Source organism: Engraulis encrasicolus, chromosome 22 (genome assembly GCF_034702125.1).
Source record: "Engraulis encrasicolus isolate BLACKSEA-1 chromosome 22, IST_EnEncr_1.0, whole genome shotgun sequence".
NCBI lineage: Eukaryota > Metazoa > Chordata > Actinopteri > Clupeiformes > Engraulidae > Engraulis > Engraulis encrasicolus.
The window spans coordinates 19,491,133-19,506,946 of NC_085878.1; the positions used below are offsets into that span (position 1 = coordinate 19,491,133).

The window sequence follows — 15,814 nt, forward strand, 5'->3', positions numbered from 1 at the left end:
AAATAAGTCTTTTTGAATTTTCCTGGTCGGACGTATAGCCTGAGCTTTTTATTGTGTCCTAAATTATAGCTTGATAACAACCTAACGGCGTAAGGGCGTGGGTGTAGTCACTGGACACCCTTCAACGCGAAGAATCCAAGATGGTTCATCGGTTTGCACCCAGCCGATGTTCGCCGGTGGCAATGTGTGTGCTGACTGTCCTGGCATGGAATTGGTCCTCAGCCATGGCGGGTCGGAGTTGCAGTGACACACGACAGGTGTATGGAGAGAAGGGGTTTAGCCTGGGCACTGCCCCGCTGACACAGATCTCGGGTAAGAGGCGAGCCGAAAATATTGAGTATAGTATATAGCCTAGTTGTCAGATAGTTTCGAATATGTGACACCGGAAAGTGTCTGCCCCTTGAAGTTTTTTTTTTGCTTCCTCGTATTGACACTTTGAAATTGTGTGTTAAATTAACCTACAGTGTAGACTACACTAAAATGCACTATATCAGCCATTGGGAAGCAGGCAAGTCGAATACAGTATGTTCATACATTCTATGGACAGTGCACTCATCCAATCATAGCTGCCTCTGCACATCAGTGCAGACACAAAGATATTTTAGTCAGTCTTACAACGTCACAGATTTGAGAATAGATTACATCGGTATTACTTATGAGTCTAGCTATGTATGGCAAATGGTAATACTTAAATAAGTACATGTACGTGGGTGTTGTGTGGTCTGTCTAAATGTGTCAAGACTATTGTACTGTGATTGGTGAGTGATTAGGTGTGGGTAACACAATGGCTCTATTTCCTGAAATGTCTATGGAGCTTTAAAACTAAAACTAAATTCAGTAAGTATCTCTCTCTCTCTCTCTCTCTCTCTCTCTCTCTCTCTCTCTCTATCCCTCTCTCTCTCTCTCTCTCTCTCTCTCTCTCTCTCTCTCTCTCTCTCTCTCTCTCTCTCTCTCTCTCTGTTACATCTGAGCCCTTGCGTGGTGTCCCGTGGGCCAGGGGAGCAGATGGCTCAGAGAGAGAGAGATGATAAGCGAGAGAAAGGAATGATGATGTGCGTGTGCGTGTGTGTGTGTGTGTGTGTGTGTGTGTGTGTGAGAGAGAGAGAGAGAGAGAGAGAGAGAGAGAGAGAGAGAGAGAGAGAGAGAGAGAGAGAGAGAGAGAGAGAGAGAGAGGGATAGCCAAACAAAAGGAGGACATGGCCAGTGAACGGGTGGGCTACCAGTGTATTTTGGTTTAATTAAGTAATGCCAATATTGATGGTGCCACCCCATTGTCCTTCAGAAAAGAATGCTACATGAACAAATAAGACAATGTGGTCTCAATCCACTGACTGCTGGCATGTTGTAATTTTTTCATGGCCTGGATTGACATGCATAATTATTGTGCTGAAACCACAGCATGAATGAATGGCCCAGCTCTGCTCAGACTAATTGTCTCCCTTGCTGTCCCAAAGGTGCCATTTCCCCCAAGGTTTGCAGGGCTGTGGGTGTGTTACTTCATCACTGGTTGAAATGAACCAGAGATTTTGATCAAGCAGCTCAGCTGTTCCAGCAGCCGTTGGTGGCAGGGCCAGGACTAATATTGTCATATGTCACCCAGCTGATTGGAGGAGAAAGTGTTGTTTAAACATCTGCTAAGCCCTGCTGGTTAATTGAGTACAGTTGGGAGTATGTTCAGGGAATTATTACTAAGGGAATGCTGTGTAAAATTACAACTGCACAAAGTCACACAAATGCACTCAGGCATACCTAAATAAAGTTGGTTTCATGAAATATCAAACACGGTGTGTATACCACCTCATGTTTAAACATTGAAAACATCCAAGAGCAAGACAGGTCTCCTATTTCCTCCGAAATGTCATTAGCTGTCATTCATTTGTGTTAATTCTTATTTGACGTCTTTACAGGGCACAGCTGAGGCCTAATGGTTGGTCGGTCTTAGTTGGTGTTTGAATTGTGTGGTTAAGAGATTTGAACCTTATTTCATAGTGGAAGGGTAAATAAATAACGCCGTCCGGCATCATGGGTGAAGTGCCCTAGGCCTAGAGCAAGGCAACTAACTTCTCATTGCACATTACACCAACATTCAAAGTATACTGGTTATGTGATGTTGTTGGAGGTTGTTCTAGTATTTAATCCCACATGGGTGTGCCAGAATTTAAGAGACATTCATTCCTATGTCATGTGCCTTTCTGGTGGCCTTTCTGCCATCCATAAACTCAAAATTCACATTTCCTTCCAAAATATGGTAAGACCAGGCTCCTTCATTCACTTTTTGACTGTTTTGTTCTGATGGACCAAAATAGCATAGTACCATAAAGGTACTAAAAAAGGTACAAAAAAAAGTCAGCTCCAACCATGATTTCTTGATTTCCCTCTTTTTATTTCATTTATGACAGATACTCTGTCGTTTTGGGCCAATACAGCCTAACCCACCTGTGCTCTTTCTTGATTGGCTCAGGCGAGCACCTGAAGCTGTGTCCCCAGGACTACACCTGCTGCTCCAGTCTGATGGAGGAGACGCTGGGGCAGCAGAGTGAGACTGACTTCCTGTCCGCCGTCGAGGACAGCAGCCAGTTCATCGTCACCTCTCTCATTCAGCGCCATCGCAAGTTTGACGGTAAGCACAGGCTCTGTTGGAAGAGCAAGGCATAATCATACCAGCTTTGCAGTAATCAGTCCCTGTCATTGGATTGCTATACATTCCCAGCAGACAGGCTATCTGAGCTACTAGAGATGGTAAACCTGTCCCCCTGGCCAATGCTAGATGCACATGAGGATGCGTGTTTGTCTCTATGTGTCTGTAAGTGGACACACTTACAAAAAAGGCAAACAGGCTCATTACAATAGCTGGCCCAACCCCCTCCAAGGGTTAACATAAGTGGCCTCAGGTTTCATCTTGTAAGTGTTTTTCTCTGAAACACACTAATAATATACCTTCACCTAGTATGTACATAGTTTGCCACTTGATTGTTTTCCTCAGTTCTACTTTAGAGACTGCTACATTTTAATGTAACTATATTCACCAACTACAAGGAATGGAATGGCTTGGAATGGAAACACATGTTGGAATTCAATCTAATATTTACAGTATATAACACAATATCAGAACTATACAATTGACTCAAAGTGCTTTCCAATACTCATATGCATTCCACACCAAGAGCGACCTACGCTGCCTGGTAGCGGAGATAGGCGTGGGACATTCAGAGTTATGAACATTCCAATTGGTTTTCGCCAAACCGCATCATAGCCCATTACCATAATATTAGCGGACTTTTTATCGTTAAAATTCGCTCTGGTCGCTCAGTTTGCTTCGCTCCTGTCAAATTCACGCTGGTTGCGTGCCCTCCATAGAAAAATAATGACTTCCGTCGCTTTGGAGGCCAAGAAGGCGCCAATTGTCTGAGATTTACGTGAGAGTGCACACACACACACGCAGATGCACACACTAAGTAATAGTCCTACATTAATAACTCTGGAAACAGTAAAGCCTGTTTCAATCTGTGCTCTGCTGATCCTGATGTTTTCCCTCCCCAGATTTTTTCAGAGAGCTCACTGATGTCGCAGAAAAGTCCATGAACCAGATGTTTACCACAACATACGGTCGCCTCTACCATCAAAACTCGCACATCTTCCAGAACTTGTTTGCTGAGCTTCGTCGCTACTACTCCGGTAAGCACAGTTCTGAGTAACTACCTGTTTAACACTGAACGGAATAGGTAGATAGGTAAGCTAGGTAGAATAGGTGGACCTAAGACATGGTCACACTCTGGACATAATTCTGTAACATTGCTTGTGTAGTACAGATGTTGGGTCTGCTGTTGGGATGCGGCCGTATATACATCATTACTCAATTATCACATCCTCTGTTCCTTGTTTACCTCCCTTCTTGTGCCTCCTCCTGTTGAGGAAATGAACGAATCTGGGGAGGATTTAGGAAACAAGGACTGGACTGTGGATATTGACATGTTATGAAGCAACTCCCTGTGGTAGGGCGACACATTGACATGCTTGTTCCTGCCTACAGGGGGCACTGTGAGCCTGGGCGAGGTCCTGGCAGACTTCTGGTCTCGTCTGTTGGAGCGGGTCTTCACCCTGATCAACCCCCAGTACCAGCTGAGCGAAGACTACCTGGAGTGTGTCAGCAAGCATGGCGAGCAGCTCCAGCCCTTTGGAGACGTGCCCCGCAAGCTTCACATACAGGTGGGCAAAAAATATACATCTCTCTCTCTCTCTCTCGCTCTCTCTCTCCCTCCCTCTCTCTCTCTCTCTCTCTCTCTCTCTCTCTCCCACACACAGCCTCATGCCTTTAGAGATTTCCGCTGTATGCCCTGCTAACAGATGGCTAGAATGACGTTTCTGTCCCTGACATACATGCACAGGCACACACGTTCTTGCTCTCTCTCTCTCTCTCTCTCTCTCTCTCTCTCTCTCTCTCTCTCTCTCTCTCTCTCTCTCTCTCTCTCTTGTTTACATCCAGTTACATATAGAGCATCTTCACCCATTTGGATAAATGCATGGTAAGCAGCTTACAGGTGAGCTGTAATGATTGCATTTCATGTCTGATATAACAAATCTTGTGTTGAAATGGCTAAACCCGTGTAGAGCTTTGCACTCATTACCTAAAGCACTTTTTAACAGCCCCAAGCATGGTATTTATCTCAACGGGGGGCCTTTTACATTTGCTGACTTTAGAAGGCATGCAGTTCCAAAGGAATGTGAATATTAGTGTCAGCAGATGACTGATAATCCTTCCGCAGAAACCCGTTAGCCGATGACTCACTGTTGTCAGGATGCATAATAAATATATGTGAATGAATACACATTTGGCTTGCTTCTGTTGAGATGGAGCTGGAGATGCGCTGGAATACCTTCATGCTCCTTTCTACTGCTTTACATTGCTTTACCATGGCAACAAGACTGTCTTTTTGTCTTTTGTCTCCTATCCCCTCTTTTTCTGGTTCTTTCTTTCTTGTTTTCCTTTTTTTAATTCGTTCCTTCTTCCATTCGTTTTTCCATTCATTGTTTTGTCTTTTCTTCTCTCACTTTTTTTTCTTTCTCTAGGTGTCCAGGGCTTTTATAGCTGCCAGAGCTCTTGTCCAAGGCCTCGCCACTGGGCGTGATATTGTGAACAAAGCAATAAAGGTTTGTAATATCTGAGTGTGTATGCAGGTTGAAGTAGGCCATGGCGTGCCACATCGACTGTACTGTGCTTTATGTGACCAGCATTTCACCTTGCCTCTTTTCCCTGTCCTCTTTTGTTATTGTCTCTCTCCATTCGGTCTCTCTCCATTCTGGTGCTTTTTTTGCCCTATGTCTGTTTGTCCCCCTCTCTTTGTCTCTTCCTTCCTCTGCCCCCTCAAGTTTCCATTCTCTATTCTGTCCTGCTCTCTCCAGATTGTTCTTTTTCTTTCCTCCATTCTGTTGTTCTTTTGTACAATGTGTTTTTTTGTTTTGTTTTCCTCTCTCTTTGTTTTTCTCTTCCTCCCCCTCTTTATCTCGCTCTTTGGATTTCCCTCTGCTATTCTCATTCATGCTTTCACACTCAAGCTTGTTGTCCTCCTTCCATCATTGTTCTGTCTCCTATCTTCTGGGTGCTAGTGTGTCCTCTCACTTACTCTGCTCTCCTCCTCCTGGTTGTTCTCTATTGCGTTTTATTTTAGTCATTCTATTGCTCTGTCTCACAGACACACACACACACACACGCACCCTTGTTCTCTTTTTCTCTGTAGATGAATGTTGGATCGGAGTGTGTCCGTGCCTTGATGCGGCAGTGGTACTGCCCACTGTGCCGTGCCATACCCACTGTGAAGCCTTGCCACTCCCTGTGCCTTAACGTGATGAAGGGCTGCCTGGCCAATCAAGCCGACTTGGACGTAGAATGGAACAGTTTCATTGGTATGTGACAAGTGGTTGGCACAGTACACGTGACATGAGAGAGTGGTATCATAAAGTCATATAGATTTATAGATACTAAACATGATTATATAAACGTGACAGATTCTCCCTCTCTCTCTCTCTCTCTCTCTCTCTCTCTCTCTCTCTCTCTCTCTCTCTCTCTCTCTCTCTCTCTCTCTCTCATATCTTATCTCTCTCATATGTCCTCTGTCCACAAATAATGTATCCAAATGTATCATTCCTATGAAATCTGTACTTGTTCACCCCTGCCTTATTGTTTGTCTACCCTCATTTCCTCTATCTGTTTATCTTTACCCTAGTGTCAAACCTCACCCTTCCTTATCTGTCCCTGTTGGTCTGGTGCTTTTAGATGCGATGGTGGCAGTGGCTGACAAGCTTGGGGGTCCCTTTAACATGGAGCTGGCGGCAGACTCCATTGCTGTCAAGGTGTCCGAGGGCATCATGAATCTGCAAGACAACAGTGTCACCATATCCACCAAGGCAAGACCGTGTAAAGGGACAAAGATTGGGGACTTTGCAAAATAATACTGTATTTAACCTCTTTGTACAGAGCCTATGTAATGTAATGTAATGTAATGTAATGTAAGCCTATGTTATAACCTTACTGTCACCAACATTGTAATGACCAAGTCTTAATCTGTTACTTCAGGCTCTTCAGTTATGTCACAGCAATGTTGTTATGAGGTAGTTGAGTCTTTTCACCAATGAGTGAACGGGCCCGCCGGTTGGCCCATCTTCACAAAGAGGCTACAATACAAAACTGGTCAATATCAGATCACCCGTGTAAGCAGCGCAAAGATGCCAAGACTTAATACTGCATTTAACATACTAAACTTAGAAAAGTCTGTTTCAAGTATAGAAAAACACAAGCACTTCAAGTCCCTACACAATTTCGTCAAAAGTCTGTATGATGCTACTGAAGCACATCAAATGTTTACCCCCTCTTGTTATGATGTTTTAGCATTAAGTGGAATTCGCACACATTTAGGCACCGGCATTAGTATCCCATTTATCATCAGAATCAGTAAGTGTACTGGCATCGTTTTTTACATACTTAATGATTATTTTCTGCCATACAAAGTAATCATAAACAAAACACTTGAAATTTATTTTGTATAATGTTGTTACAAATTGCATTGAATACTGAGGGAAAATGCCTACAGTTGCCCTTCAGTGAGCTGTGCTGTTCACCACAGGTATTCCAGGGATGTGGCAACCCACGACCAAAACCCAGCAGGACCAAACGCTCCCCCAGTAAGGAGCCACAAGCCAACCGGAAGCCGTTCAGGAATTACAGCCCCGAGGAGAAACCCACCACGGCAGCAGGCACCAACCTGGACCGCTTGGTAAAACCAAAATTACAACACCAACACATTTCCCTTAGGAAGGATACTTTTCTTCAATAAGACTCTCCTTCATCTCAATATCTTCATTAAAGGGACACTGTGCAGGAAATGGTCAAAAAAGGGTACTGCAACTATGCTGATTATTGAAACTGGGCTGCCTATTGCCAAATTTGATCTTTACATGAAAGTTTACTAAGTAATAAACAAATATTGGTAACCATGGCGGCGCGTAAACAAGACGCAGCGGCTAGGAGCTCCAGCAACTGCCGTAGTTTTTATTTAATTATTTTAATTATTTTGTTTATTATTTCAAATTGTTTTAACGTACTTGCATTGCAGTATAGTCGTGCTGAACTTTTGGCGCTAAAGAATGGAGCGCAGTATCTCCCAGTCGGACACGTTATCCCGACGGAGATCTTTACTGATACAGGGAGACCTGTTGCGGCTGGCAGGAGGAGGAAGCGCTGCGAGCGGAGACAAGAAGAGGGTCAAACGAGCCGGGGTCTCTGCAAGGATAAGATCTCGTCCGTTCAGACCACCGCTTCCTACCATCTTCCTCTCCAATGTGCGTTCCATCAGGAATAAGATGGACGAGATTCAACTGCAAATGGCCACGCAGAAGGCCCTGAAGAACTGTTGCTGTTTGATTTTCTCGGAAACCTGGCTTGACAGTTCCACACCTGACGCTGCCATCAATTTACCGGGCTGCACTGTTTACCGAGCCGACAGGACAGCAGACTCGGGTAAGACGATTGGCGGAGGATTGTGCGTCTATATTAACAACTCCTGGTGCACCGATGTGAAAGTAGTGGATAAAATATGCAGTCCCGAGGCTGAACTTTTGTTGTTAAAATGCCGACCGTTTTATCTACCCAGGGAGTTTACAGCTGTTTACATTTGTGCTGCGTACATTCCACCGGACGCCAATTCTAAGCTAGCGCTGTCACAAATATACAGCTGCATCAATAACAGTCTTGCGGAACATCCAGACAGCGTCTTTATCGCAGTGGGGGACTTCAACCACATTGAATTAAAGTCAGTGCTGCTCAACTTCCATCACAACATTAAATGTGCCACCAGAGGGGAAAGAACGATAGACCAAGTGTATACCAATGTCGCAAATGCCTATAGGGCTCAGACCCACCCCCACCTGGGTCAGTCAGACCACCTCTCCATACTGTTACTTCCGCGTTATATTCCCAAGATCAGGAGCGCTGAGACTGCTGTTAAAAATGTGAGAGTGTGGCCAGAGGATGCGATTCCTATGCTTCAGGACTGTTTTCACCACACAGACTGGGATGTTTTTAGAGAGCAGGGCACAGTCACTCATGCCGCTTTGGACAATTACACCTCCGCTGTTCTAGATTACATTACTTTCTGTGTGGACAGTGTAACAACATGGAAACAAGTTCGTGTCTTCCCCAACACACCCACCATGGATGACACAAGAAGTTCAACAGCTGCTTCGACATAGGAATACTGCATTTAGGTCTGGTGACCAGGAGGCGTACAGGAGTGCCAGGACTGCGCTGCGGAGGGGCATCAACACTGCAAAGCAACAACACAGAAGGCGCATCGAAGCCAGATTTGCTGACACCACAAATACCAGGCAGGTGTGGGAAGGCATCAGGGCCATAACAGGCAACAAAAGCAATATTCATCCCCCCTCTGCTAATTCTCCTACATTGGCTGAGGAATTAAATGTTTTTTACGCCCGTTTTGACAGGGAGAACACAGACCCTGTCCTGCCCCCCCTACCTAGTACAGATCCAGCTCCTGTCCTGACTACACATGAGGTGAGATGTACACTTAGCAGCATTAACACCAGGAAGGCACCTGGACCAGATGGAGTGCTGGGCCGGGTTCTCAAAGAGTGTGCTGCAGAACTCACAGACATTTTTTACCTCATTTTTAACACCTCACTGTCCACTGGTTGGGTCCCAGCCTGTTTCAAAGCCGCCACAGTAGTTCCCCTTCCCAAACAGTCCCACATCACAGGTCTCAATGACTACAGGCCTGTTGCTCTCAGCCCCATCCCTGCTAAATGCATGGAGAGACTGATAATGAAACATATTAAAGCTGCCACTACGCAATCACAGGACCTATTTCAGTTTGCATACAGGGAAAACCCCTCCACAGAGGACGCCATCGCCATTGTGCTTCACACACTCCTGGAACATCTGGAGCAAAAGAACACCTATGCACGTCTCCTCTTTGTGGACTACAGCTCGGCCTTCAATACCATCCGGCCTTACAGTCTTCGTTCCAAAATACACCAGCTGGGACTAAACACCACCTTGTGCAACTGGATTGTGGATTTTCTGACTGATCGCACACAGAGGGTCAGAGTAGGTGATCACATGTCATCCACTATTACCATCAACACCGGCGCGCCCCAAGGATGTGTTCTAAGCCCTCTGCTCTACACCCTGTTCACCCATGACTGCTCTGCCTCTTTCCCCTCCAACCTCATAGTCAAGTTCGCTGACGACACCACCGTTCTTGGACTGATAACAAACAACGATGAGACGGACTACAGGAAGGAGGTACAACATCTGGCATCTTGGTGTGACAACAATAACCTGGCCCTAAACACCAAAAAGACCAAGGAAATTATTGTAGACTTTCGAAGGAACAAGACCCCTCACGAACCCCTCTCCATCGGCTCAGAGGTGGTGGGAGAGGGTCAACAGCTTTAAATTCCTGGGGGTGACTGTGGCTGATGATCTGTCCTGGGGTACACAGATAGCCTCAGCAGTGGGTAAGGCCCAGCAAAGACTTTACTTCTTGAGGAAGTTAAGAGGCTATCACATCCCCAGACCGCTGCTGGTGAACCTTTATAACTGTGCGATCAGCAGCGTTCTGATGTATGGGTCTTTGGTGTGGTACTCTGGCTCCACAAAAGCAGACCAGCAGGCACTCCAGCGTGTGGTAAAAACAGCACAGAGAATCACTGGGACACCTCTCCCAGAGATAGGTACAATCTACACCACACGCTGTCTACGAAGAGTGCCTTGCAAGACTGTCACCACCCTGCTTACCACCTGTTCCAACTGCTTCCCTCAGGCAGAAGATACAGGTCATTACAGGCACGAACTACAAGACTCTCTAATAGCCTGTACCCTGAAGCCATTAGATGCTTATTCTAGTGCTCTTACATAGGTCTCTGGACTGGTGTTCTGTGTTTTTTTCCTTTTAAGGGATGGCACTTAGGCCTACTGTGACATCATATTGATTTTGTGTATTCATACATGTGTGCATACGTGTGTGTGTGTGTGTTGTGTGTGTGTGTGTGTGTGTGTGTGTGTGTGTGTGTGTGTGTGTGTGTGTGTGTGTCTGTGTGTGTGTGTGTGTGTGTGTGTGTGTGTGTGTGTGTTGTATGCACCTTAAAAATATCAACAGCACTGGGTTATTAACTTTGAATTGTGGGGAGAGGATCACATTTTTTTTTAAATTATTTTACTGTTTTTGATTTACTTGATTAATTTGTTAATACTCATATTATTACTATTATTTACTTTAATTTATTATACTTCATGATATCCTTCATGAATTTAGACTTTATTTGACTTCTTTTTGGTTACTTCTATAGGCCTACTTCAAACTACGCAGTGTTGTTGCTCCACCCACAATTTCGTTGACTTCATTGACAATGACAATAAACTCCTTGAACTTGAACTTGAACTTGAATATCTTCTAGTATGGTCCAAGTACAGTCATTTTTGCAGCTAAAAATTGCTAGCTATTTTTGGATATTCAAAATGGCGAACCATGGAGAAGATCCCTCTTTTCATGTATGAAAAGTGCAATTTTTCCAGTCATAATGAATACTTAGAATTTGATGGTGGTGGTAAGTATTCATGAAAAAGGTAACATTAGTGAATGGGCAGCATGAATTCTGGAAATAAACAACTAAAAATCTCACACAGTGTCCCTTTAAATAAGTACATGTCCAGAAGAGGATATAGAATCACCCATGCATTGTGCCTTGGCCCTTCAGGGTGTAGTCATAAGTAGACTGGTGATGGTTTTTTTGCAGACACACAAAAACCCATGCAACATTTTATGGTCTTTTTGAAAACGCACCTAACGCACTAACTCAAGGCTGTAAGATTGACTACACATTACAGGCAGATAGTGTTGAGAGTGGATTTAAATATGTTTGCCACAGGTCAAGTGAAGTGCGCACAGACAGAACCATCACTCACAAACACTCCCTTTGGTTCCTCATTGGTTTGGCAAACATACTGAGGACGTGAATAGAACCGCAGCCAAACCCCCTTTACAAGAGCCACAACCACCATGTGTAGTAGCTACTGTACTGTATATGGGTGGTGATCAGCAGTCATGATGGGCCAGAACACTCACCTCACCGCAGCTTGTGGTGTATGAGGACTGCAGAGATGTGTATAAAAAGCTGTTTAAAGAGGTCTTAAATCTTGTTAAAGGCGGAAACATTGTTTTTAATAAACCACTGACATTGGAAGAAAAGTGTTGGTGTAGAATTCCTTAGAAATGGTAGAGGGTGATGGCTGGCACTGATTAAAACCTTAAGATTTTGTTTTGTGAATATTATAAAAATGCTGATTCCCCATGAAACAGTCTTTCTGCCCCTTTCGAAGCTCAACATTAATCAAAGGAAGTTTTGGTGTTTTACTGTTTCCAGGTGTCGGATCTGAAAGAGCGCCTGCGTCCCATGAAGGGTTTCTGGGTGTCTTTGCCACACACCATTTGCAATGATGACAAGATAGCTGCAGATGTCACCAATGAGGACCGCTGCTGGAATGGACAGGCTCGTGGACGGTGAGCACTAGGCGGCAAGCAATACATTTGTCCTATTTTGCTTGTGCAATGTGTTTTTGGGGTCTATGTTGATAAGAATGCGTGATGGTAGTTCTAGAAAATACTTTTTGGTCGCCATAAAACAACTCATGGCTTAGAAAGTAAAAACAGCATATTTGGTAGTATTTCAGTCCTGTAACATTATCTGTGTCCTCTCTTGTTGAAAACGCTTGGCAGATACTTGCCAGAGGTGATGGGTGATGGGCTGGTGAGTCAGATCAACAACCCTGAGGTGGAGCTGGACATCGCGCGGCCTGACGTCAGAACCAGGCAGCTGATCATGGAGCTGAGGGTGGCCACCAACCGCCTCAGGCACGCCCAGGCAGGGCAGGACACAGACTTCATGGACAGTGAGTCTGGCTCTTCCTCCACATTGTATATGATCAAATATAAACAAATACAAATAAAGATAAAAGTCCCACTTGGGAATCCCATAGTTGGTGTGATGCTATACTCCCTAAGTATTTTAGTGTTATGTTATACTCCCTAAGTATTTTGGTGTGATGCTATACTCCCTAAGTATTTTAGTGTTATGTTATACTCCCTAAGTATTTTTCCCATACAGTAATATAGAAAAGTACTTTGGTGCACTTGTTCGGCTTCTGTTTCCTTCCTTTGTCATCTCATTTATCCATGTAACCTTGAAAATGATCCTTTGTAGTAACACGACAATTGGATTTTAGTCATTCTTTTTATTGTGACATAGTACAGTGAAAGTAAATACAGTATTTTGTGATGTGTAAGCCTTAGGTGTCAATTGATTGCATTGATAAAACCGTCTGCTGATTTTCTTTTGAAGGGGAAAAAAAGACTTGCAAACAAAACACAGCTGCTTTGACTGACGAAATAGGAAATGAATCAACTCAAGCATTATTTTGACAAGAGTTGAGGTGGTGTTGTTATGTGTCGGGCCTGATATTCCTGTTACGTTATTTACAGTGTATCACAAGACCAGTGCAGAGGCTTAAATGAATAACATTTTCCAATCTCTTGTCTCTAGTCGAGGGAGAGGATAGCAGTGGCTCGGGCGGCGGTGACTCAGGCGAGAGGTTCAGCGATGATTGGCCCGGCTACGGCCCGTACTCCCCACCCTACAGCAAGCCTGCGCGCAACCCCAGCGGTCCCAGCCGGCCCTCCCGCCCTCGTGATCGGGACCGCGAGCGTGACCGTGAGCGGAGCGGCACAAAGTGGAGCCGAGCCAACCAGGGCCGAGGGACGTCAGCCGCCACACCTTTATTCCTCTCAGCATCTCATGCCCCCCTTGTCTGGGTGACGCTGGTGCTCTCTCTCGCCACCATGTGGAGGTAACCTGTCATGGCTGTCTTGGACTCAGTTCAGATTTGACCTCTGCCCTCTGGCAGTTAGAAAAAAAAGAGTTGTTTGTGCCTCTGCCTTTCTAAAAGTACACAAATCCAGTACATAATGTGAAATGCTTCATTGAATCTTCAGCTTGTCGTCTATAAATATGATCAACAAGCTTTTAAATCAAAGCAATTCCGCTAATATTTCCCAAGACCGACCATGAAATAACATGAAAATGTGACCATCAAGAGGTGAAATAATCCCTTTACTGTGAAGGATGTCTTAAGAAAACTGTTTTGGCAGTAAATGAGTATTTCAAGTACAGTCTGTGCTCAAATACAAGTGAGTGTTTCCAATAGCAGCAATTGTTATAGCTGTTTTCACGTGAGTCAGAATATCATAATGTGCACATGTGTGAGTGACTCACTCCACACATCTTAAACACTGATACTTCATAATCAATCAGCAAGACGAGCAATAACATTTTACTGTATTTTTTTCCACCTTGATGGAGAATCAGGAAGCACAACTAATCAACCAGCCAACCACACTATGCTGTCTTATTCATGAAGTCTATGCAGTTTGCAAAAATAATGCGCTACATAGGATCTTTTTGTAAATGTCATAATCAATGGGTTGGACTTGTATTGTCCTTTCTAAGCACCTTTCCTCTAAAGTGAATGAGTAACGCACAGTAATGCCATTGTAGTCGACCTTTTTTGGTGATGATATCAAAATGTGACCGAATACCACACGTTTATCTTATTATTGCAGATAGTGCTACCATCCGTGACTGCAAAAGTTCAACATTTGAATAATGTCTGTTCACCATGCTGATGACAGAAGATATCTGGCCTAGCATTTTCACATTTTTACAATACATTTTAAATGCACACTTAGTAAAACATGGATAAAACGCATTTCGAAACACATTTAGGTTGTTTTTATTCAGTGCTGTACACCAACATCACATTTTCTTTTTTGTTGCCGTTGTTTTTTAGTGATGATTATAATTTGATTAAGTGATTTCACCCCTGTACACACGTCACGTCCCTCAGCAGAACTGAAAGACTTTGACCAATCTCAGAAATGCCCTCTTGCAGGGAACATGCATTTCGTTCTCAGTTTTATTGTTGTAGATATGTATGTTGTATGTTTGCTAATATGTTATGTTTATCTTTTTATGCCTTCGTATTTATATGCCTTGTTATTTATTTCTATTTATTTTTGAACATTACCTTTTGCAGAGTTTTCTGCTGAATGTCTAAACCAGAGGAGTGTGTGTGTTTTAATTCTGTTTCTGTTTGTGGAGTGCCATTTTAGCTCCGAAGGCAGGATTGTTAATAGCTGCTAACTGGGTGAAAAGGCCGAGATGTTGAATGGCTGTATTGTCAAGAATGTCGAGCGAACACCCAGAGAGGGAAAAAAGACAAGACATGACAAGCTTGAGTGAATTGCAGCCAGTGTGAACCGTCCGTGACCTTGTAAAAACACACAAGCTGCTTGGGAAAGCCTGTGATGAAAAGCACATTGGATGAAAAAAAAAAGGATAGCGAGAGAAAGTCTGTGTGTGTGAGAGAGAAAGTGTGTATATATGTGGTAAAGAGAGAGTGAGATGGAGAGGAGGTTAGGGACACAGAGAGACAAAAATGCATTTGCAAAAAAGAAAACGGAGTAGAGGTGTTCAGGGACAACACATGGATTGTGAGTGAGAGATTGAAATCCAATTGGATGTGGTACAAATTCAGAAAAAAATGGATGGAAGGAACAGCTTCCTGCTTTATTTTTCTTTAAAAGCCCTGAATGTTGAACACACCTTATGTAAACTGATTCATTTGTTTTGTCATGGAACATGACAGAAGTGTGCGTGTGTCGTGTGTGCGTGCGTGCATGTAGACACACATCATTCTCATTAAATGTATTAGGTGGTACTGTGATAATTATCAAACCAATCCTTGAGACAGGTAGATTATAGTTCTACTTGCATATGACAATATCATACAACAAAATCCTTAAGGTGTTACACTAGTGTGATGTACAGTAGATTGTGCTGGTTCTTTTTTTCATCACATTCAGTATTTCATTATGTCATATCAGGGTGAGCACAAGTTGAAAAGACTTTGGTGAAATCAAAATAACCTTTGTATGAACCCCATGTTACAATCACCTTTTCAATATAGTTAGGTTACTGTACGCTAATGGCACAAAATGTTGACCTTTTTCTATGAATGTTCCACTGTGAAATGTGTTTTTTTGTAACTCTTTTATTTTTAAATGTCAAGAACACATTGTGTACGTGAAACCAATGAATAAAACGATTGTTTCTTTAATTAATGCCATCCATGGTTCTTGTTTTACATTAGAAAATAATCAAGAAATCATAGTAACATACGGTAGTCATA

At 43.6% G+C, this 15,814-nt stretch overlaps 1 protein-coding gene across 1 annotated transcript; it reads left to right on the forward strand.

Moving 5' to 3' along the window:
* Positions 1-140: 140 nt before the first annotated feature.
* On the forward strand, positions 141-15,742 carry gpc2 (glypican 2). The gene is made up of 11 exons (XM_063189243.1): positions 141-312; positions 2,462-2,620; positions 3,541-3,675; positions 4,031-4,206; positions 5,068-5,148; positions 5,736-5,901; positions 6,272-6,402; positions 7,119-7,268; positions 11,935-12,071; positions 12,288-12,460; positions 13,111-15,742. Exons 1-11 carry the CDS (start codon positions 141-143, stop codon positions 13,416-13,418), a joined length of 1,788 nt encoding a protein of 595 aa, XP_063045313.1. The 3' UTR covers positions 13,419-15,742.
* Positions 15,743-15,814: the final 72 nt, after the last annotated feature.

Bases quoted from the DNA above. Each gene is read 5' to 3' on its own strand.
- gpc2 (XM_063189243.1), top strand. From the start codon at position 141: ATGGTTCATCGGTTTGCACCCAGCCGATGTTCGCCGGTGGCAATGTGT. The intron at 4,207-5,067 runs GTGGGCAAAAAA...TTCTTTCTCTAG, and splicing joins CCCGCAAGCTTCACATACAG to GTGTCCAGGGCTTTTATAGC. The intron at 12,072-12,287 runs GTGAGCACTAGG...AACGCTTGGCAG, and splicing joins AATGGACAGGCTCGTGGACG to ATACTTGCCAGAGGTGATGG.